General features: G+C 42.1%; 5 protein-coding genes across 7 annotated transcripts; 1 reads left to right on the forward strand and 4 right to left on the reverse strand.

Annotated features, from left to right (window-relative positions):
- Positions 1 to 178: 178 nt before the first annotated feature.
- Positions 179 to 12,682, reverse strand: LOC133847613 (small G protein signaling modulator 2). 2 transcript variants are annotated; one of them, XM_062282773.1, is made up of 8 exons: positions 11,276 to 12,682; positions 11,092 to 11,239; positions 5,941 to 6,611; positions 4,652 to 5,366; positions 4,287 to 4,586; positions 1,458 to 2,925; positions 1,119 to 1,396; positions 179 to 1,062 (listed from the first exon to the last, which is right to left on the reverse strand). In XM_062282773.1, the coding sequence occupies exons 2-8, from the start codon at positions 11,153 to 11,155 to the stop codon at positions 974 to 976; spliced, it is 3,585 nt and encodes a 1,194-aa protein (XP_062138757.1). In that variant the 5' UTR covers positions 11,156 to 11,239; positions 11,276 to 12,682; the 3' UTR covers positions 179 to 973. The 2 variants fall into 2 exon arrangements, with proteins under 2 accessions (XP_062138757.1, XP_062138756.1); XM_062282772.1 differs by having other exon boundaries at positions 11,092 to 12,682.
- A 992-nt stretch (positions 12,683 to 13,674) lies between these two features.
- LOC133849262 (molybdenum cofactor sulfurase) lies at positions 13,675 to 16,470 on the reverse strand. Of its 2 annotated transcripts, XM_062285202.1 has the most exons (3): positions 16,307 to 16,470; positions 16,068 to 16,212; positions 13,675 to 15,950 (listed from the first exon to the last, which is right to left on the reverse strand). In XM_062285202.1, the coding sequence occupies exons 1-3, from the start codon at positions 16,380 to 16,382 to the stop codon at positions 13,802 to 13,804; spliced, it is 2,370 nt and encodes a 789-aa protein (XP_062141186.1). In that variant the 5' UTR covers positions 16,383 to 16,470; the 3' UTR covers positions 13,675 to 13,801. The 2 variants fall into 2 exon arrangements, with proteins under 2 accessions (XP_062141186.1, XP_062141187.1); XM_062285203.1 differs by lacking the exon at positions 16,307 to 16,470 and having other exon boundaries at positions 16,079 to 16,213.
- A 263-nt stretch (positions 16,471 to 16,733) lies between these two features.
- On the forward strand, positions 16,734 to 19,183 carry LOC133849263 (splicing factor Cactin). Its single transcript, XM_062285204.1, has one exon. The coding sequence runs from the start codon at positions 16,833 to 16,835 to the stop codon at positions 19,080 to 19,082; it is 2,250 nt and encodes a 749-aa protein (XP_062141188.1). The 5' UTR covers positions 16,734 to 16,832; the 3' UTR covers positions 19,083 to 19,183.
- A 741-nt stretch (positions 19,184 to 19,924) lies between these two features.
- Positions 19,925 to 20,620, reverse strand: LOC133849267 (migration and invasion enhancer 1). Its single transcript, XM_062285211.1, has 2 exons — positions 20,403 to 20,620; positions 19,925 to 20,345 (listed from the first exon to the last, which is right to left on the reverse strand). The coding sequence occupies exons 1-2, from the start codon at positions 20,426 to 20,428 to the stop codon at positions 20,084 to 20,086; spliced, it is 288 nt and encodes a 95-aa protein (XP_062141195.1). The 5' UTR covers positions 20,429 to 20,620; the 3' UTR covers positions 19,925 to 20,083.
- A 183-nt stretch (positions 20,621 to 20,803) lies between these two features.
- On the reverse strand, positions 20,804 to 23,149 carry LOC133849266 (activating signal cointegrator 1). The gene is made up of 5 exons (XM_062285210.1): positions 22,992 to 23,149; positions 21,846 to 22,922; positions 21,418 to 21,539; positions 21,165 to 21,359; positions 20,804 to 21,103 (listed from the first exon to the last, which is right to left on the reverse strand). Exons 1-5 carry the CDS (start codon positions 23,057 to 23,059, stop codon positions 21,033 to 21,035), a joined length of 1,533 nt encoding a protein of 510 aa, XP_062141194.1. The 5' UTR covers positions 23,060 to 23,149; the 3' UTR covers positions 20,804 to 21,032.
- Between the last annotated feature and the right edge of the window lie 382 nt (positions 23,150 to 23,531).

Raw genomic sequence — 23,531 nt, forward strand, 5'->3', positions numbered from 1 at the left:
TGTATATATATATATATATATTTATATATATGAATATGTATATGTATAAGTATGTATATAATACAATATTCTCGCTTCTAAATATACAAAAGGTATAAATATTATGCATTTGCATCTCGGTAACTGCCTCTAAATAGGTATGTATCATGTATATTCTTTTCTTTTCCATATATATCGATTATTTTTTTTGTTTTTTGTTTTTTTGGTTTACAGTGAATTTGGTGATTATTTCATATTATATAGTTTATTTTTGTTATATATATTTGTTTTTTTTTTTTAATTCTTTTCTTATTCTTTTCAGGTCACTACATTTCTTTATGGCTTAGTTTCGTATGCATTTGTTTTTGTTTTTTGTTTTTGTCTTTGACTTAATCAAATTTGCAATTTCACATTGATTTAAACGTATGTGTGTGTGTGTGTGTTTAATTTATTGTTAACAATGTGTTTTCAGGGTTAAAGCGCTTCTAAAACGATTCCCAGCCGTTTCTTCCAACACAAAAATAAAACATCGATAACCGATAAACGATAACTATGCATGTAACATAACAATTTGCTCTCACGAGAGAGCGTCGCGTGCTCTAACGGTGCATTATCTATTGGCTGCTTCGCTCATTTAACTCACATAGCCTGAGCGTGAGTAGGTTTGTATGTGTTAGTCGCATTAGGAATGTATGTATGTATGTATGTGCTATTTTCTATCTCCCTCTATCTCATGCTGACTCTGTCGACCATAAGTTCCAAATACTGATTGCGAAGTACATTACACTACACTACTGTATTGCGTGTGCATCAACTCTGGCATTTTAGTTAGTTGAGCCTACTAAGTGCTACTAAACAACTCTTCTACACAACTACACACTCACACACACACACACAGCTCCTAAATAAAAAAAAAAACACTACACGCATAAAGTGAGATCCACTTCTAGTTCGAGTTCGAGTTCGAGTTCGAGTTCGAGTTCTATTTGCCAACTTATTTGTTCTCAATTATTGTCTGCAATTGCAAGACGAGACTGCGTGACAGCTGAAGGATCGACTGGGCATTATGACGTTCGGCCATTTCTGGAAAGGATTTAGCATAAGTTACAAGCTCAAATGTGATATAGATCAAGGCATACCATTGAAGAACTTGATGACATCGGTAAAGTCCATGCTGTTGGACAAGATGATGTCGCGATAGGTTTCGAGCAGCGCCAGCGCCAGGAAGAGCACAAAATGTCCGGATGCAATGTGCTTGGCCGCCCAGATGACCTCCCAGGTGGCAAAGACATCGTCATAGATGAGCTCGCGTTTAAAGTCCAAGAGGAACCAGCGGTAACAGAAGTAGAAGTGCGTGTAGTCGCCATTCGAGTCCATCAAATCGTACATCTCCGAGTCGAGTATTTGAATGAGGGAACTGCGTTTAAAGAAGAAAGTAAATAACGATCCTCTAATGTGTAAACTTTCCATTTACTTACCGCATGTTGGCAAAGTGCATGTCCATCGCACCGCCGCTGGGAAAGTTCTCGATCATGCGCTCCATGAGCTTGCAGAAGCAGCTGTAGCTGAGCGACTCATCGTCGAAGATAACCAGAAGTGGAGCAACCAGATCGCACATGCCCTGCATGTAGCCAATGTCGAGGTGCTCCCACACGTATGTGGATATCACATTGCGCAGCTTGTCCAGATTCTCGTTGGCAAAGTACCAATAGTTGCGATCGCAACGCTGCACATCCTTCTCAATGCGATGCAGATTCAAACCGAACTGTTCCAGCAACTCGACGCTGTAGACACCGCCATTGGAGCTGGCCGGCGAGACGCAGGCGGACTTTGGCTCCTGCAGGGCATCGAGGGAGGCGACCACAGTGATGTCCTCGTTGAGGGGCGACATGAGACTGGTTTTGCGTGAGGTGAACTCCTCGGTGGGCTCGTCGTCGTTGCATTGTATGTCAAGATCGTCCAGGGATGCCGCCTCGGTGATGATGACTGCGGTGGCCGGATGCTCCTCATCGTGACGCACATCGTCGGCGCTATGAAATTTGCTCAGCTGGCCACAGGGCTCATCCTCAGCCACACCTTCTTCCCCTTCCTCTGCCTCAGCTTCTGTTTCAGATTTCTCGCTGGCCTTGGCAAAGGCAAGATCAGTAAACTCATTGCCCACCGTCTCGTAGCTGCTGGTGGAGGGTGAACTCTTGATGCTCAACATCAAGATATTGCCGCAGCCATCGAGGGCCAAGCCCAGGTCGCCTTCCACCTCCGAGTCGGCAAAGCAGTTCTCCTGCAACCGCAACGGTTCCATATCATCGATGTTCTGGAACTCTAACACCACCTGCTCGCTAAGCTGCGGCCTCTCCTCCTCCTCCTCCTCTCCAGCCTCATCCTCGCCCTCAGCATCGTCTGGAGTTTGCTCTGGTTTTTGCTGAGCTTGCCCCTTCTCCCCTGGCTGCTCATCGAACTCATCGCCCGGGTCGGATATGTCCGAGAAATCATTGTCATCGAACACATCATTCTCGCCTTCACCCTCGCCCTCGCCCTCCTCGACATCCACACGATTCAATGGTCGACTGCCATTGGGCAGCAGCAACTCATGCGGATTGCTGTTCGAATTTGCCTTCGCCGCTTGGCGTGCCTGCTCAGCACTGAGCTTGGCCACCGCCAAAGCGGTCTTCTCCTTCTCCCGCTGCCGCACAATCGCCTCCACAGCCAACCATTCGCTCATCGTGGTCTCGTAGTAATGCTTGCACGTCTCGTCCTGCTTCTGTCGCTCCTCGGGCGTCGAGCCGAAGGCATAGTGACCCAGCAGATAGGGCCAAACCTCTTTGCGCACTTCATGCTCCACGCCGCCAAAGTAGACGAGGCGATAGAGCTCCAGCTCGCTGGACACCACCCCGTCCACATTCATGGCATTCCATTTTTGACGCGACAATCCTTCCTCATCGGCCGCGACTGCGAAGAGACAAAGTTAGGATTTTGGTTAGTTACCCATTCTTTACTTGCAGAAGTATTCATATTACGCTTGTATTGCAACATTGTACGTTAATCTGTTTAAGTAGAAAATACTAAACTGGTCTATACTATTTTTTTCTGCTCTTTACATTTCATATTTAACAGATTTCCTAAGAAAGTCGTTAGTCAATGGAAAATAAGTAAGAGACCAACAGTCGAGTGTACTCAACTGTGAGATATCCGCTATGCATTCTCAATGACAGCAGAACAGTGCAGTATTATTACTTTAATATACTAAATTAATATACCGAAAAAATACTGAAGAATACAGAAATATAAATTTGGTATATTTCTAAAGCAAATGATGTCGACAAATAATAATTCGGTATGGTAAAACATACTGAATTTATATACCTTAAAATACCGAAATATTCGAAAATCTATATTTGGTATATTTTCCTAACAAATATGTCAACCAATGATAAATCTATGCTGCATGGTTAAAACATACTAAATAAATATAACGAAAAATACTGAAATATACTGGAATGTATATTTGGTATATTTATATAACAGATGCTGTCGACAAATAATGGCTCTATTCTTTATTGTTAAATTATACTAAATTAATATACCGAAAAAAATCATGAAATGTACCGAAATGTAAATTTGGTATATTGATATTGTAACAAATGCTGTCAACAAGAGATGGCTCTAAGTGGTATCTTTAAAATATACTAAAAATATATACCGAAAATATACTGGAATGTACCGAAATGTAATTTGGTATATTGCTATAACAAATGCTGTCAACAAGAGATAGATTTAGGTGGTATCTTTAAAATATACTAAATTAATATACCGAAAATATTCTGAAATGTACCGTAATATATATTTGGTATATTGATATAACAAATGCTGTCAACAAGAGATAGCTCTAAGTAATATCTTTGAAATATACTAAATTAATATGCCAAAAATATACTGAAGTGTACCGAAATGTATATTTTGTATATGGAAACAACAAATGATGTCAACAAGAGATAACTCTATGTGATATCTTTAAAATATACTAAATTAATATACCGAAAATATACTGAAGTGTACCGAAATGTAAATTTTGAATATGGAAACAACAAATGATGTCAACAAGAGATAACTTTATGTGATATCTTTAAAATATACTAAATTAATATACCGAAAATATACTGAAATGTAGCGAAATGTATATTTCTATAGAAAATTATGTCTTAAATCTAGCACAGATGGACAGAAAACAGTCTTAATAGGTAACTAGTATTTTGAGTATTTAATGCACATTGCACGACTCAAATTTAACCCGCAACTCTTGGGATACTTACGATCTGGTGTAATACGGCCATTAACGAGGCCAGAAAGATGGGTGCGAACCGTAGATAGATGGCGACAATAGGCCAGCCAGCCGTAGAAAGCGCGCGAGATGATCTGACGCCGCATTGTGGAACAGACAAGCTCAATGCTGGCGGTTTGGCTGGCCTGTATCAAGGGCGGATCCGGATTGCTGCTCTGATCGATGGACAGACTCTTGCTGGAGCAATCGCTGCTGCCGGTGGTTGAGCAGCTGCCCAGATGCTTGCGACGTGGACTCGAGCGTCCCAGCTCCAATATGGGATGTGTGGCCACTAAAAGACATATTGAAATTAATATAAATATAGAAGTTAAAAGAAAAAGGAAAAGGGAGACTTACAAAACTCTTCGTGCTGACTTTTGCTGACCACACGAAAGACATAATCGATGGGTGTCTCGTCGCTGGACGATTCCATCACCGATGGCAGAATGTGCCGACGTACACTCTTCGGCCAGGGAAACAGTTTGCCAATGCCCCGTTGTGACCACAGCGGAGGATCCAGCTGGCCATGTGGCAACAGACCCGTCTCCAGGCAGCTGAGAAACGCCTGCAGATGTCCACCCTCGGGGAAGTGTATCGGAGGACGTTGAACGCCATCCTGACCGACGAGGATGATGGTGCCGCCGGTGTCGCCGCCACGATTCTGATGGCAATGCACATAGACAATCTCATCCACATTGATATTGAGGGCATAGCTCCAATAGTAACTCTTGTCCACGCCATCCGTGTCGTTGTAGCCATTCATCAGTTGATTTGGCGTCCATTTGATGGTCAGCGATTGAACGCTCTGATGCAAACTGAGGTAACCGGGCATCGGCTCGGACACGTCCTTCGGCAGCACCAGCACATTGTTCTTGCCATAGAGGAGCGTGGTGCGTGAGTTCTGATGCAGCGACTCCACATAATCCTTGGCCACGCTCGCCGGCGAGCAGGCCTTGAAGCTGCCGCTGCTCGTGTCCTCGGAGCTGGTGTGCAAGCTTCGCTTGAAATTGATAATTGGCCGATGACAGGTGGGCGGTGTCCGGTTGCCAGAGCTGATGCGATGACGTTGCACCTGCAAACGCGATGGAAAGAGAAACGAATTAGCAAATGCAAATGGATTGACAATCAATTTAAAATGGAGTTCAATATACATATAGAATTCTTTTAATTTTAAATGTGTGGGTCGTAAGCACTGCTATTTCAAAGAACACAGTTGTAAAATAAATGAAATAAATACAAATACAATAAATATATAGTAAAGTCTGCCTCGCTTTTGGTTAGTTTTTAATCGATGAAAGTTATTAAAGTGCATCAATATATAAAATTCAGATTTCTAGCTATATGATTTTAATCACAATTCTTATTATAGAAAAAGTTAACAACTCTAACCGCGATTAGCATACGACTGAAACTTACAGCTTACAGGTCGTATGCGCAATCGAATACGTGCATGTGGTAATTGTATAATATATTATGTTCATGACATTTCCTTAAATGAATTTATTCAGGTATTACAAAACTAGTTCCTTTCTTTAATATAAATTCTCTTATTCTGATGAGATGTTTTAATTATTGTTACTGTCTCTCACTTAAGGCTTAATACTCTCTAGTCTTTAGGTAGCTACATTCGTAAAGGAAGCACTCACCAGCTCGTCGGCACAAGGATCAGACCAGTAGTGGTCAGCAGTCTTGGCGCGTGTGAACTCCAGAGCACAAGGACCCACAAGCAGCGAGCTGAGTATGGAACCATAATCGGGATCGGCGACCAGCGCTTCGCGATCGTAATAGCTCTGAGCGTTGCTCACCAGATGCTCGATAATCTTGGCCAAACGTTTCTCATACAACGCCAGACGTATCCACAGATATTTGCCCAGCGGCGAGGCGACGTTGTTCCCGTTCCCGCCACCGATAACCGATGACGACGACGCCGTGTTGATGGTCGTCACCGATCCGCTGCTGCCGCTGCCCTTGCTCAAGAGCTTCGGCTTGATGATGCTGTCGCTGCTGGACGACGAACGCTTATTGCTGACCGCATGACTCTCGTGGGCCAGCTCCAGCTCGAGCAGGCGACGACTCACATAGTCGGCCTCGGGACAGATTTTGGCAATCTTCTGTATCAGCGCCGTGGTCGATGAGGTCTTGAATAGGCCAAGGGCACGACGACGCAGTCCATGGCTGAGGCACGCCTCGACGGCGCCGCACAGCGATGTGACGGAGCTGCTCTCCTCGTGGATGTACTTCTTGGTGACCGCCTCCTCCATGAGCTGTTTCACCTCCTTCTTCACATTGGCAATCAGGCGTACCTTAAGTTCGCTATCTGTTGTTGGGAGGAAGGGAGGAGAACATCAAATTAATGAGCAACTACGGAAAAACGAAAAGACAGCGAGCAGAGAAACAGAAATTGTCATTAAATCCCAGACCCTAGACCCTAATCTCAGACCTTAACCCTAACCCTATCCTGCAAATCCTGCAGCTTCAGTTACGCCTTTGGGCCCCTCCCTAAAGTTGCACTTGATTGATGGCGCACAGTCAACGTGCCACTTTCTTCCCACTCCGTGGAAGTTGCAAAAGAGAAAGAGAGAGAGAGAGAGAGAGAGAGAGAGAGAAAGGAAGAGAGACAGAGCGACCTCAATCGTTTTGTCCTCACTGTCAATTTTGCTGGCTTTCCTGTTTACTCTCGGCTTGATATCAACGCTTACTTACTTAGTATACTATGTCCGTATGTCTGTTATGAATGCTATGCATACACTTGGCATTAAAAGGCTTACATGCTACACACACACACACACACACACATACATACTCACTATACTATATGCGTATGTATTCTTACACAAATATGCTAATAGGATAGGAAAATGGCTGAGCGAAAGACGCGCGCGCGCTTCTCTAATTAGAATGGAAATTTGATGGAAAGGATTTCGGATAGCGACTCCGTGACATGGCAACTCAATGGCCTAACCCAAAACGATTTATACGTAAATCTCCAAAGATTTGCCCACTCGCATTTCTAAATATTCTTTGTATACAATATACAGCTCTCTAGCTACACATGGTTCGGCTTATTATGGGAATAATGGATTCGAATATTTCGTAAATCAATAATTGAATTTTGGAAAACACAATTGAAGTAATCTTTTTATTGTGGGAAATGGAAATTGGAATACTTTCCAAATTAATAATAAATAATTAGTTAATTCAAATCAAACTTCAATTCGAAATATTACAATGTTCGGAATAATATATTAGAATACTCTAGCAATAACTAAATGTTACTTTACAAGAATTCAAATGGAATTTTAAAAGTCCTAATCTGTAATTTACAATTGCGGGAATAATGGATCACAGTACTAATTAATTAAATTAATAATTTCAGTTGTTTAGTAGTTATAAAACATAAATAAATTTAAAACAATTTATTTTTAAAATTCTTTCTATTATTTTATAATTCATTTAAAAATCTACAAAATAAAAAAAAAAGAATTCTCACTTTGAATTATACGATAATGGAAATAATAGATTGCAAAACAATATAAAAAAATTTAAAAAAAATTGAAAATTTTATTATTATTATTATTATTATTATTATTCTTATTATTATTATTATTATTATTATTATTATTATTATTATTATTATTATTATTATTATTATTATTATTATTATTATTATTATTATTATTATTATTATTATTATTCTGTATTTATTTACTATTTTTCTTAATAATCCTCGAATTACTAATTTGGCTTAATTCGAAATTCGAATAAATGCCATCAATAATAGAAAAAGTTTCGACCGAAGCAGATGAAACACGCTGAGCGCTCAATGTTCGTTGTAGCCCCCAAGGGATTAATCACAATAATGTTGCCGGTTCAAACCTCATTTAAACCCATTTGTAAAACGCTTAAACAGTTCAATTAAGAACGCAAGACGCCAGCACTTGGTCTCGAACAAACGAAGAAACGAACAAACGAAGGAACCAAGACCAAGACCTAGACCAAAAGCCACAGCAAGAGCAAGAGCGAAGCAGGTCAGGGCAGGCGGGTGTGAGGTCTGATAACCTTGACTCGCCGATGGCGAAAATAAAAAAATGGAAGAAGAACAAAAAAAAAAAGGGAAAAAGGGAGAGGGAAGAAAGCTTTCCTCAATCCTCAACTAGATAATGTGTGTCTACCCAGTTTTTGGGTGTGTGTGTGTGTTTGTGTGTGAAGCTCGTGTTGCGCGCTGTCCGAGGGGGGAGGAGAAGAGAGGTGAAGAGGAAGAAGACGAAGTGAAATACGAGCATGCGGTGTTGGCAACACCTGCGACGCACACTCTTGACCCTTAACAACATAAAACAGCTGATGACAGGCCGACGCACTGAGCGCTCAAACCACTCGCTGTGGCGAGAGCGAGACGGCAACACAGTGTGTGTGTGTAATAGGGAAGCAGGACAACTACAGAAAGACAGAGAGAGCGAGCGAGAACATTGGCCAGAAAGAGACGCAAAAGGGTATTTCGTTTGTTTCGCTCAAATTGCTTTTGCCTTTCTACTTTGTCAGCAGTGGATGAGAGTGGATGGATGCCCCATGACCATGCCCCTGCCCTGCCCCTGCCTGCAACAGTGCCATATTGTTAATGGAAGCTGGAGCCCGAACATATGTTTGCCACCCACACACACAAACAGAGAGAGTGTGTGTGTGTGCGTGTGTGTGTGTGTGTTTGCCTTGGCCATGGCCACTAAGAATGCACCTCTGATTACACTAATTGCAATTCAATTTAATAAATATTAAATGCAGCCGACAGCTGTCTCTGATGACATTTGATGTATGTATGTTATGTATGTATGTATATATATGTATGTGTGTACATTTGAAAAGGACTTTAAGGACAAGGCAAATGCAATTACCGCTTGGTCGTCATTAAAAACCAATATATATTGTACATTTAATTAGGCAAACAAAGGCAACGCAACACAACCGCAACACAAATGCATTTGGTGCTCAACAGGCCACATGCCACATGCCACACGCCACAGGACACGGTACACAGGCCACAGGCCACAGGACATCAGCTAGTATAAGCCATGAGCCACAGCGCGAACGTGGGAATGATGAATGCAAATTTTTATTCTTTGGCTGACCGTGAACTTTTGCATTTGCACTGACGGCGCAACAAGCTTGTACGCCGGGTCGTATGTGTAATTTAATTGAATGCATTTCACAGGTGCAACGGTGGAGGGAAATGTAAATGTATTGAGAGCCTTCACTCACTCACTCACAAAGCCGATACACACACAAAGTAATCGACGTCAATTAGCGGCATATGCGGTTACTTAAGTGGCACATTGGCAAATTTCAAGGGCAAATTAATGATAGCAATAGGAACAACGAAAACAAAAACGCTGATGGAGGTAATAACTTACAATGTAGACGCTTGTAATTACTCTCTATTGATTAATGAACTCTTTCGAAAGTTTCTTTCAGCCAGTTTCATAATAATAATGATTCTTCCAACTTAGGCTTCAATTACTATTCTTAAGTTAGCTGCTTTCATATGGAAATACAAAGAAATTCTGCATGAAATTTCACAAAAGTCTTTACAAAAGCAACTTCGCCCCAAAAAGTATGCTACAAAAAATTAATTTGAAATTGAACATCCAACAAAAAAAATTGGGTGTATAATATACAGTATATAGTATACACAGTAGTATACACATAGCATATATTTGTATATACAACCACATTACACCAACACACTCACACACACACACACACGCATGAACAAACCAACAAAAAACAAAAAGTTCCATTCCAATAGTTCAGAATACACTCGCATTTGTCTTTTATTTTGCTTTCTCACCTTCAGCTGCGAAACTTTCTAATCATCAACAACACAAAACACAGTGTAAGAGACAGCGAGAGAAAGAGAGTGAGAGAGAGCGAGAGACAGAGAAACAGATACAGATACATTCTTGTACACACACAGCTGTTGTACTTTCAAACATAAGTTACTCCTTGTGCTGGGCTTGCCAAAAAAAAAACAAACAAACAAACAAAATACTAACACGAACATTGTACAACAAATAAAATTCATATTTTAAGCATTTATGGGAAACGTAGGAATTTTTATTTGAATATGAATACCAGAAAGGAATACTTATATTACAAATATTGAAAAATATGTTTACTTTTATTTTCTTAAAACATAAAATTGGAAATTAAATTATAAAAAATATATTGGAAACAAAGAATTTAAGTTTAATATGAATAATGTGGAAAAAAAGCTGAAAAATAATAATTATGTTGGAGTTGCTTCTTAATGGTAATTTATTTCTGAAAACATCGCATAAAATAGAAATTAAATTATAGAACAAAAATATTACAGAAAAGGATACTGAAAATAAAAAATATTAAATAGTTGCTGCCAAATCGAAATTGATATTGCATAAAATAGAAATGAAATTATAAAAATAAAAATAATACTGAAAATTATAATTATTTTTAGTTGCTGATAAATCGCAATTTATTCCAGAACACATATTATGTAAAATAAAAAACATCAATGTTTTGAAAACGAATAATGTGAAAGAATACTGATAATATTTATTACTTATAAAATGAAAGATGAATAGTATAATCATATCGTAATAAAACGAGAATTAATATAGAATTAAAATATTCAAATTAAAAATAATTGGTCGTATTTTATTTTTGCATTTCTTGCCACTAATCAAATGATTTCTGAATAAACCCGCTCTGAAAATGCTTACTGGGTATCTGGAATCTAAGCAGAGGGGGAAAAAGTTTTTCTCACTCACCGCTGGTGACATCGCCTGCGGCGTTGGAAGCGCCTCCACTGCTGAAACTGTGTAGCATATTCATTTTGTTTGGCTGTGTGTGTGTGTGGAACGTGCCAGGCTCCCGCTTTTCGCTTTTCGGATTGTTGTTGTTTCTAGTTGCCTTCTTCGTTTCCTATTCCTTCTTCTACGACTACGACTACGACTACGTCTACGTCTTCTTCTTCTTCTTTATCTTTTAGTCCTTGCTGCTCTTTCGTTTTGCGCTTCGTTTTATTTTATTTTTTTTTGTTTGTTCTTCTTCTTGTTCGTGGGGTATATTGTAATACTTTGGGCAAATATTTTCAGTTTCGGTTTGTTTATGCGTCGCCGTTCTTAGTTTGCTGTCCCTCTCTTGCGCTCGTTACTCTCTTGCTCTCTTTCACTTGCCAGCTCGCTCTCTTTCGTGGTGGACTCTTTTTCGTTGTTGTTGTTGTTGTTTGTTTTTTATTATTATTATTGTGTTTCGTTAGTTGAGTTTAGTTAGTTTTTTTATTTTTCGTTTTGTGTTATGCAAAAATTAAATTGTATAAAAATTTATATTCGTTGTATTTGTTGACGACGACAATAATCTAGTTTGTTTTTTTTTTTTTAGTTGTTGTTGTTGTTTTTCTCTTTTTTCTTTGCTTTGCTTGTTGTATGGTTTTATGGCTGTATATGTATGTGTACACACGTAGGCACACACACACACACACACGCGCGCTGGCAACAAATCACTGCGACTTTGTCACTGTTGCTGCTGCTGCCGTTGTTGTTGTTGTTTTTGTTGTGGTTGTTATTGCTACTGTAGTTGTTGTTGTTGTTGAGAGCTTTGTTAAAAATGAATTACGTATTTTGGCCAATGTGTTTTTCTAGCTGTATGTATTTTGTTTGTTGGGTATTTCGTTGTGCATATGTGTTTGCATAAAAATGTGTGTGCGCATACACATACAATGTAGTACATACATACGATACAAATACAAATACATACATACATCGAACAACAAGTATATACGTACATACATATCCTACTACTACTCGCACATTGTATTTATATTTTACATTTGTGTACGTGTATGTACCATGATGTATGCATATGTATGTACATTTAATTATAATCTTTCACATTTTCGCTGCTCTCTCCCATTGTTCATTGCGTTAATGCTGTTCAATTGTTGTTGTTGTTCTTGTTGCTTTCCTTGTTGTTGTTATTTCTGCTCCTGCTTTTGCTGCTGCTGTTGTTGTGGTTGTAGTTGTTGTTGCCAAATAAAGGGACGAATTGTATTTCGCTGAATTTCTCGTCATTCTCTGCCTCTTTATTTTGCATACTTTTAGGGCCTGCCTCCTTCCAACATCCTCATCATCATCATCATCATCATCGTCGTTGCCGTCGTACCTTCCACACACACACTGTTTGTGCCTGCGCGTGAGTGCGTGCGAGCTTATGTGTGTGTGTGTGTGCGTGTGTGCTTGTTTGTGTATGTCCGTGTGGATTGTTTGTTGTCCGTTGTCCGCTTGCTTAGCTCCGTCCTTGTTCGTCGTCTGTTCGCCAGCAGCGTCGTTTGTTAACTAACGGCACTTTACAAACGACGACACACCAAACGCCAAAGTCAATTCTCGCTGCCAGAGGCAAAACGATAGGCACGCAAACACAACTGCGATTACTAATTATCGATAAGTAACGATAGTCAATACTGCAAAATGGTGGCCCATTAAAAGCTCTTGATGTTTACCCTTTTTCAAATAAGAATTCAGCTGCATTTTATTTATTTTTTCTAAATTTCTCGCCATTCATTCATATATTTGATATTTTCTCACTAAGCGTCATTTAATTATATCTTTAATCTTTTTATTAATGCTTATAAACTCAAAGACTATATTTCAACAAAATGTAAATAAATACATATATTGTGAGTACGTGTTAAATTCTCTTTAATGAATTTGTTTTTAAATTAACCATCCATGTATTATACGCCTATATTTTTTTAAATTTAAAATTTTTTAATTTTCTCACTCAAATTTCATATTAATAATAACTTCACCATTTTTATTTGTATAAAATTTTAATATTTTTTAGTTAAAAATGTAAAAATTCTATTACAAAAGAACATTTTAATATTCATGTTCAGATCTATTTGTTCTTAACTTCATTGTACAATTTTTATTTAAATCAATGATTGAATTCTCGTTTTTAACGATTTTCATACTATAATTTTTTACTAATTTTCATTATATAAAATATTATAACAGAAAGTGTTTATATTAATGTTTAAGTCTCTTTGTTCTTAGCTACAGTATATAATTGTTCGAATTTTAGATCCTACCGATTTTCATAACACGATTTTTAATTCATTTTGGTAATATAAAATATATTTTAACATACAATTTTCATATTCATGTTTAAGTCTTAGCTTCAGTGTATAACTTTTAATTATAGCATTGTTTGAATTCTAGTTTTAACAGATTTTCATAATATTAGTTAAATTTTTAACGAAATAATGCAAATATTTTTCTTTCATTCTTATGAATTGAATAACAAAATAAACAAAACAAATTCAGTGTAAACAAAATCGCATATATAGTTGATAGTTGTGGCAAGCTGTAGCAGGTACACCGTTTTAATTGAAACTTAACTAAACAAATCGTGTGTGGAATGTAACGTGATATTGATATTGATATGTATAACGTATCGTGCTATATATGTACTATATGATTAATCGATTACAATGACATCGCCACATGTCAAGTGGAGCTGCTTCTGCTGCTGCTGTTCATCGTGTGGATCGTCAGTGGCATCGCTTTGCACTTGTGAAATGTAAATGCCAAATCGCATTTTGCCGCTCTGCATGCGAGCGATTGTTGTGAGCGTCTCCGGCGAACGTTCGCCGGTGCGTTGATTAATGCAGATCATATCGCAACGCTGACAGGGTCCATCCACATGGAAGTGCACATCGCCGATGCGCAACTGCGTGTAGGACAACTCCTCGAAGGGAACGTCCGTCTCGACGATGATGTTGCCACGAAAACGATCAACGGTCTCGTCCAGCGGCTCCTCGAAGTCCAGGGAACGCACCGAAGCTCGATTCACAAGCAGAAATTGCGCCTGATTGACGAGACTTAGCTGTTGCTTCTGCTGCTTGCCGTTGGCTGCACTGCTGCGCTGTCCCGATTGACGCAACAGACGCAATCCATCGATGCCCAGTTGATCGCTCAGCCAATTGGCCACCTCGTCACCACAGTCGTAACCCTCGATGGGCTGGCGGCAAACTTTGCTGCGACACCGCGCCGTGTTCTCCGCCTGAGCGCTAAGCGACAGTGGCACCGAGGCAAAGGACGATCCACTATCGAAATGCAATTGCAGTTGATCGTGCACGATGCGTGGCTGCAACAGACAGAGATGTGTGCAACGTTTCTGGGTCAATGCCATGCCACTCATATCGACAATCATCCATTCGCGATCATACTGCAATCCCTGCTCGGTCAATGGCCAACTTTCCCCTGTATTTGTGATCTTAAACGCTGCGCACGATTTGATCGGATAGATGGCCAGTTGTTGGAGACGTGGTCGCAAATGCTGGGCGCGTTGTTGCAACGGTTTCGGCAACTGTGCCACTTGATTCACAATGAACTCGACGCGTTGCTGTCGCTTTGAAGTCACATAGCTGTTGCGCAGCATTTCCAGCAGCCGTTCGACATCCTCCAGTCGCGACATGTAACCAAATGAGACACGCACCGCACCCGTTGGCTGGCCATTTAACAGATCATAGTAGTCGCCACAAACGCGTCCGGCACGCTTATAGATCGCATCCATTGTGTCGTCGCTGAGCTGCAAATAGCGCTGACAGGCGCCGATGTTGCAAAAGCAACCGGTGCGCAACAGTATGCGATGCAATGATGCCACACACGCCACCTCACCGAATCCCACATAGTCACCCGTCTCGGTCAGCACATTGAACGTCACAATGCCGCCCTGTGTGGCACGTTGCTCGTAGCCAGCATTGTTATACAGCCGTATCAGTGGCGCTCCATTTGCGTGTTGCAGCTGCCGCAGTTGCTCGGCACAATAGCGTGCCAGGCCGTGCACATGCCGCGAGATGCGCTCCATTGTGTTGCCACCGGGCACCAAACGCTCGAGCGTACGAAAGCCCTGCAACAGTTCGACAATCGACAGGAATGGCAGTGTGCCATCCTCGAAGCGTTCGTGGAACACGTCACGCAACTGATGATCCATGCTGTGCGGATACGCATAGTTGATGGTGCCGCCGCCATAGAAACGCTTCTGCAACACCTCCGCACCACGTCGACTAACGAGCAGCGCTCCCACGCCGGTGGGATAGCCAAAGAGCTTGTAGAAACTGACGCACACATAGTCCGCACGATGCCGTTGCAGATCCAATGGACTGCTGGCTGCCAAGGAGGCGGCATCCAACAGCACATAGTGCTGCTGATTTGCTTTCGTGGGTGACTCTTCAGCCACTTGTTTGCGCCACACACATTTGCCCGGCTGTTGCAGGCCGTGTTTGTGCAACTGATCAATGATGGTCAATGGCAACTTGTTGCCACTGAAGTTGCACTGGCCAGAGAACACGACCAGTGAATTGCCCGACGTCGTTTCATTTGCTGTCGCCTCCTGCGCCACATCGTTCAGCAGCAGCAGCTCCTCCTGGGTGAGCATATAGATGCCTTTGGCTTGCACCAGCTGTCGCATGCCCAGCACCGATGTGTGATTCTCGCGGCAATAGTGAAAGTTTCCCTCGCTGCCGAAATCAAAATGCTCGGCAACCAGACGCAGTGCAGCCGTTGCATTTGCCGTGAACACCACATGATAATCCTCGGCAGTTGTGTTAAAGAATTCCAGTATTCTGCAGAGTTCAAATGGAATAATGTAACGAAAGTGTCAAAAGTTTGCAGTCGGAGATACTCGCTGTCCATTTCCACATTCTTAGTCAATGGGTAGCGGGTATAAAAAACGTATTTACTTGTAGCGCACCTGATCCACAAAGTCGCCGGTGGAGCGACAGGTGTGTGGATTACATATTACATCGCGTTGCAACTGCTGTGCGGCAGCTGCCACTTGACTCTCCGCGTAGAGTGTTGTGCCCGCATGATCGAGGTATGTAGTATCTATGAGAATCAGAAGACAACAACGATTGACAATGTCAACAGGGATTCTTATCAGTGAACAATGTATTTCGCCACCACCTTGAATACCACCTACCAGCGAGTCTAGAAAATTCTTTATCGATTAGCGCCTGCTCAGCAGCGCTAAACTCAGCCGTGTACTCGCCGCTCATTATTGCGTGCTTGCAGTTAACTCCATTGGCTTTTATACCCAGCCAGCAACAACACACACACAACTTGAAAAACAACCGGCAATTATAAAATAGTTTCACCAGCAGTAATAGTGATGGACATTCAATCAATAGTTATATCGATACATCGATGTCACTTATTTGCGGGAGTATCATTACTGCTGTAATATAAAATTAGTAAATATTATAAAAATATATACTTCAACTGTTAAAAAGAAATTAAATAATAAAATTTATATAATTTTTTAAACTATATTAAAAAGTAAAGTTGCTTTCTATAGTTTCTATGCTATCGCATTAAACAGTTTGCTATCGATAACAAGCCGCTCAGCTGTTCACGCACAATTGTTATCGGCACACAGTTTTGATGCACATTTATCTGGCTGTGTTTTGTTGTTCCGTAAACGTTTAGAAAGAGTTTTATTGTGCACAATGCCCAAGGAGAAATCACGACATCGCAGCCGCAGTCGCAGTCGTGACCGAAAGCGCGATCATCACAAACGCAGCAGCGACAACAAATATCACGACTCGGACCGGGATCGCGAGCGTGAGAGAAAGCGGGACAGAGACAGAGATGCACACGGCAGGCGCAAAGAGCGGGAACGGGAGCGCAGTCGAAGTCGCGAACGCCAACGAAGTGGACGCGACAAGAAGGAGAAGGAGAAGGTGAAGGAGCAACGTCGTCGTTCACCCTCCAGCTCCAGCTCCAGTTCATCGTCATCCTCCAATTCATCAGCGCCGCCAAGAGGAGCAGCAAAAAGTAAGCGCAGTCCCGAAATGAGCTCCATTAAACTGCTGCAGACGCTGGAGGAGCGACGTCTGCGCGAACAGCAGGAACGCCAACGCGTCAAGGAGCAACTGAAGGCGAACGAGACGCCGGAGGAGAAGCGTGCCCGCCGCCTACGTGAGAAACAGGCCAAGGAGCAGCGTCGCCGACAGCGCATGGGCTGGGACAACGAGTACCAGACGTACTCCAACGAGGACAATCCCTTTGGTGACTCCAATTTGACCTCCACCTTCCACTGGGGCAAAAAACTCGAGGTCGAGGGTCTGGCCAATCTCTCCAGCAAAACCGTCGAAGTTCTCTCGCTGCAAAAGCAGCTGGAGAATCGTCGCGAGCTCGAGAAGGTGAAGAAGCGACGCCAGGAACGCGAACTGGAGCGTCAGGCCCGCGAAGACGATGCCATGCAGCAGCAGCGCTCCAAGGAGGCGGTCCAATTCCGCGAGTGGCAACGCCAGGAGGATCAGTTCCACTTGGAGCAGGCGCGTCTGCGCAGCGAGATCCGCATACGCGATGGACGCGCCAAACCCATCGATCTGTTGGCCCAATACGTGTCCGCCGGCAGCACAGAAACGACGCTCGAGGATGCGCTCGAGATGCAGATGCATGAGCCGTACATGCTGCTCCATGGCCTGCATATGGACGAGCTGGAGGATCTGCTCGTGGACATTAAGGTGTACGAGGAGCTGGAGCAGGGCAGGCATATGGATTTCTGGAATGACATGGTCACCATTGTGCAGGACGAGCTGCAGAAGCAGCTCAAGCAGCAGCAGAGCGAGGCGAACGCATTGAATCAACGACGCGATGGCATCCATCAGAGCGTGGTCAAGGATGTGGCGGACATATTTCGCGGCAAGAATGCCAAGCAGCTGGACGAGATGCGTGGCCGCATCGAGGCCAAGATCAGCGGACGTGCCGATGGCGTCGACATCAGCTACTGGGAGAGTCTGTTGTCGCAGCTGAAGGCGCACATGGCGCGCGCTCGTCTCCGGGATCGCCATCAGGCGCTGCTCCGCGAGAAGCTGTCGCTGCTGAAGCGTGAGAACGACGGCGGCAGCAGTGAGGCAACCACTGCCACAGCAGCAGCAGCAGGTGGAGCCTCTCCTATGGCTGTTGTTAAGCAGGAGGATGAACTGGACGATGAGCAGCAGCCTCCTGCTGAAGCGGACTTGGAAGCAGATCCGGAGCAGGACATGGACAGTCCGTTGCGTGAGCTGCAGCAGGCGGTGCGTCTGTATCAACTGGGCAACTACAGTCCCAGCTACATGCGTGACGAGGATTTCACCGGACGCCGCTTGACCGCTGCCGATGAGGACAATGTGGATGGTGCGCTCTACGGTGACAGCGATGACGAGCATCGGGTGCGTCAGCAGCGTCTCCAGCTCATCCATCCGGAGCGCATTGCCGATAGCGTTGAGCTGACGCCACAGGAACAGCGTATGCGGGGCGAGGCGCGCAAAGGAATGCAGGGCGATGAGGCCGAGTTCAGTGTAGAGACCACAGTGGATGCAGTGCCCCAGCTGGCGACGGACAAGTATCGACCACGAAAGCCGCGATACTTTAATCGCGTTCACACGGGCTTCGAGTGGAACAAATACAATCAGACGCATTATGACATGGACAATCCGCCGCCAAAGATTGTCCAGGGCTACAAGTTTAACATCTTCTATCCAGATCTCATGGATAAGTCCCAGACGCCGCAATACTTCCTCACCCCATGTGCGGACAATGCGGACTTTGCTGTGCTGCGCTTTCACACGGGTCCGCCATATGAGGATATTGCATTTAAGATCGTCAATCGCGAGTGGGAGTTTAGCTATAAGCGCGGTTTTCGTTGTCAGTTCCACAACAACATATTCCAGCTGTGGTTTCACTTTAAGCGCTATCGATACAGGCGCTAATCATCAAATATCTTTCTCTTCGTCATTTTTTTTTATATACACATATTGTCTTTAAAAGTGAATTAAATAATAATACTTATAAACATCGTACACAGTTTGATTGGGAAGTTACAACCTCTAGATCTTATCCGTTTAAGCTGAGCACTGATACTTCAAGCAGTCAGTCGATCAATCAGAATAAGTAATAAAGATTAATAATATATAAGAAATTGAAATTTGAAATGAATTTAAGGCTGTAAATTCATTTTTCTGTCGGTCGTTCCGGATAAAGGGTTTTGCATAACCAGCATAAAACAAGGATTTACGATCCCAGATTAAGGCAAAGGGTAAATAATAAATATTGTCACATGTCACTTAAGAACCTTGAGCTTTCGAATTTTACAAGCTCCAATCGCTCAAAAGCTTAGCGCTTAAGTTTGTTTTAAGATCTTATGCTATTTAAGGAAGAAATAAACTATTTAACTTAAATAAATGTGATTCTTACACAAAACAAAATCACTTTACACAACTATATTTTTATTTAAATTAAATTAGAATTTATTTATATTTGTTTTAACTTAAACAAAATCTTTAAACTTAAGCAAAATCAACTCAATATGACCAAAATTTATATTTTTGAAATAAAAAACTAGTAAAATCTAATTATTGTATTAATATTTAACATTTTTGTAGCTTCTACAGCAAGTAAGCATCATCTTAGGATATCACGCAAAAAGTTATATTTTGTAATCATGTTAGAAAGATTTTTTAAAAGTTGTAAATCCGCGAAAGGAATTTTAACTCGAGCTTAAAGAGAGTTGTTCGTATTTACTAAAAGTTGATCAATTTGCAGTTAAATCTCTTTTATTACATGACATTACATCAAATCAGCTCTGCTGCGTTTTAATTTCAGCCTTCTAGCCCTTATCATTAAGGCTGCACATTTATAAATTTAGTAACTCAGTCGGTATTTATATACAAATAGATCAACACTTAGTTATTGGTCAAAATTATTACTTGCTTCACATAATGCTGCAGTCTTTGATGGGCGCTTCCTTTACGCGTTCCACAGATTCGCCTCGTCGCGCTCTCTCCACCTGGAGGAGCACGCTCTGGTGCTGGGGAAACGCCAAACAACTGAGCTTCGAGTGGACCAACTGATCGTCGATCTTCACCTCGAAGGCTCCGCGACGTCCCTGATGGCATGAGACCTCCACATCGGGTGCTGCATCCAAGAGGAACTGTCTCAGCATCTGGCAGTGCATCGCAAAATTGCACACGCCGCTGTGGACATCGAGTATATAGAATATCATCAGTTTTTATACGATTTGGATCACGTACCAGTATTCCACATCCACGTTGACCATTGTTTAAACAAAAGCTTAAAGCTCTTTAATCGCAATCAATAAAAATTATATATTCCGTTTGTTTACACATTGAATTTAATTGTGTGCTCATTTATTTGATTTTTCAAATTGAAGTTGACCTTTTTGATATCAGTTGTCCCCAGAAATAAAGCTTCAAGTTAGGCAACCACAATACGTTAGTGCTGGAACCGTTGCAATACATTTCAATATCGATTGCACACATATATCGATAATTATCGCATCGACATGCAGATTTCGCAAAGCATATTTGAATTTGTAACCGAAATGTTGCATGCTTTTTCGTGTTCAACTTTTTTGTGCTATTCGCACAGATCTTTTAGTTGGTAATTAATTCATGAAGGTCTTTATTTTTAATTGTGAAGTTATTCCATCACTTAAGACTATTTTTATTGTTTCAAACACTTTAAATTCATAATTTACATCCACTTTAAAAATATATTGGAACTAGAAATTACTTTACATTTTTGTTTAGAGCACTTTAAATGCTAATTTTACATTAACTTAAAAAGTGTTTTGGAACTACGCGTTTTTTTTAAATATTTTGTTTCGAATGTTCAATGTTCAATTATAATTATGAAAATGCTCAGCCTTTGTTAACGCGTGCCCGAAGAAGTGTCTTGCATGCGGCATTGTGTGTCTTCAGTGGCAACTCATCTGTAAGTCAAATTCGTAATCAAATCGATTTGTAAATAAAAGAGACGGTGGATGCACTTACAGATCTTGTGCTCGCCGTGGACTGGCAGCAGCATTGGCAACTGTTCGGGATTGGTGCAGACAAACACATAGGGACTATCGGATTCACCCTGAGGATACAAATCCCGATATTCCTCCTGGGGCAGACAGTTGTCGACATGCACACAGCCCAGCAGACTGCTGGTTGGATAATGCTTGGGGAATTCAAGATTGTCATCTGCAGGAATATATAGTATAAGTATTCCCAACACGAGACTATTCTTTCGGATGCTTACCATTGTAGAGCACTCGATAGAACTGCTCCATTTGGGCAATGTCATCCGCATGCGGCTCCTTGGAAGTCGAGGCTATCCACAGGCGGCCACGATGCTCGCTGTACCAAACACGACCTTCATGCCTGCACACAATAAATATCGTTTAGAATGTTTTATAAAGAACGAGTTTTGTAAGTTTATAAAAAGAAAAAGGAAGCAAAAATGAATGAATGAAGTAACAGAATATGATGGGAAACTGTTATATTCTTTTGATGATAAGATGTTGATTAATTAATAAAAAAAATCATTTCAGTTACTTTTTCACATTCTCACAGGTCCAAAAATACATAAAACTTTCACAACTTCATTGACAGCATTGGCAGCACTGCCACCTCAATGTGCATTGGCAGCACTGCCGATAGTTTTCATCGACAACAATTCGTACTCACCTCTTAATGCCCGCCACGAGCAGCGAGGCCCATGGCTGATGCATGGACAGACATTGTCTCATGTCCTGCAGCTCTAGCAGCTCCTTATCTTGCACCCGATTGTAGACACGCTCCAGACCATCGTGTGTGGGCACGGCTGGCCACTGCTGTTGCTCCTTGTTGGGACGATAAGTGGGCGCCTTGGCCACATCCAAATTGGGCGCCAATCCCATGGCCGAGTGGCCAATTAGACACGTTGTCGTGGTGCCAGCAGTGGCTGCTGCTTGTTGCTTGCTCACTGCAGCCAGTTGGCGCAACACCTGCTGCTCGTACTCCTTGCTGATTAACGATTCATCTGGCAGCTCGCGGCCAGCGAAATCCACTTTAATCTTGCGCTTCAAACGGCTGCCGTGCTTCAAATCATGCATCTCGCTCTTCAGCTGCTCGTACTTCTCGCGCTCCACATCCGTCAGCCAGACGGAGTTCTCCTGGAAATAATCCAGTTCATCGTCAATCACCGTGGTACGTTTCTCGCTGTTCTTGTCGTATTCCAGCAGACGATCACGTTGTGCCAACGCCTCCTGCAGCGCCTTGTTGGAGGACTTCTTGCCGCCTGCCTGTTGTTTGGGCTGCCGTGTGGCCGCCTTGGCCATTTTGAGCTCTTCCTCGGGTGTGTAGACAAGTTGTCCGCAAAACAGACATGGACCGCTGCCCTCCTGTTCGCAAACTATGCGTCCGCAGCCGAGACAATTGTTGATCAGCTTGTGTTCGGCTGCCTGGCAATCGCAGCTGCGTCGTCCCTTCAACAGCACATTGGCACCCAGCACTTGGCCATCCTTGGCATACAGATTTACATATTTTCCCTGTTTCTTAGCCGCTCCTCCTCCTCCTCCTCCACCACCGCCGCCGGTTCCTCCGCCACTGCCTCCACCTGTGGGTGACTTGCCTTTGACTTGGTGGCTGCTGCGCGGCTGCTTGCCACTGAGCAGCATGTGGCGACAGTTCAACAGAAACATTCGATGCTCCTCATTATCCTTGTTAAGCAGATTATCAAAGTAACTGTCGAACTCATAGTCATCGCGTATGGCCAAAATAGTGCTGTGTATTCCAAAAAGAGAAAATCAGTTATTAACCATTTTCATGTTTCCGTTAACACTTGACACTCACGACATCATTTGATCGGTGACCACACAATCGAGGCACTTGGACAAAGTGTCGCCCAGCCACTTTTCCATATTGCTGCTGCCAATTTGAATTGTATAAATTTATGAAATAAAAGCCAACTCAATAAATCTACATGAACAGCTGTTTCGCCTGACTTATCGATTTGCCGTTAACACAACGAACATTATCGATAATGCTACCCGTTTATGATTTGTCATTTAAAGTCATTATTTAAAATTGGAATATTTTTTACTTAATTGTTCACACTTATAAACTTAATTTTAATCTGTTGGTAGTTCATAAATCAAAATGCATTAAACTAGCCCCAAATACACATGCTTATCGATAAATATAAACGCGCACATATATTTGAATTTCTTTCCATATTTGTTTGCTGCGCAAACTTTACGTTAGACTGTAAATTACAAAGCGTAACATAAGAAAACGTTACTTTTATTTATGTTTATTGGCATAATTCATATATGAAGTAAATAAAAGTATAAATTGTATTCGATTACTTGACATGAAAGAAATGCAGTGTTG

The sequence above is a fragment of the Drosophila sulfurigaster genome, chromosome X (assembly GCF_023558435.1).
Source record: "Drosophila sulfurigaster albostrigata strain 15112-1811.04 chromosome X, ASM2355843v2, whole genome shotgun sequence".
Lineage (NCBI taxonomy): Eukaryota > Metazoa > Arthropoda > Insecta > Diptera > Drosophilidae > Drosophila > Drosophila sulfurigaster.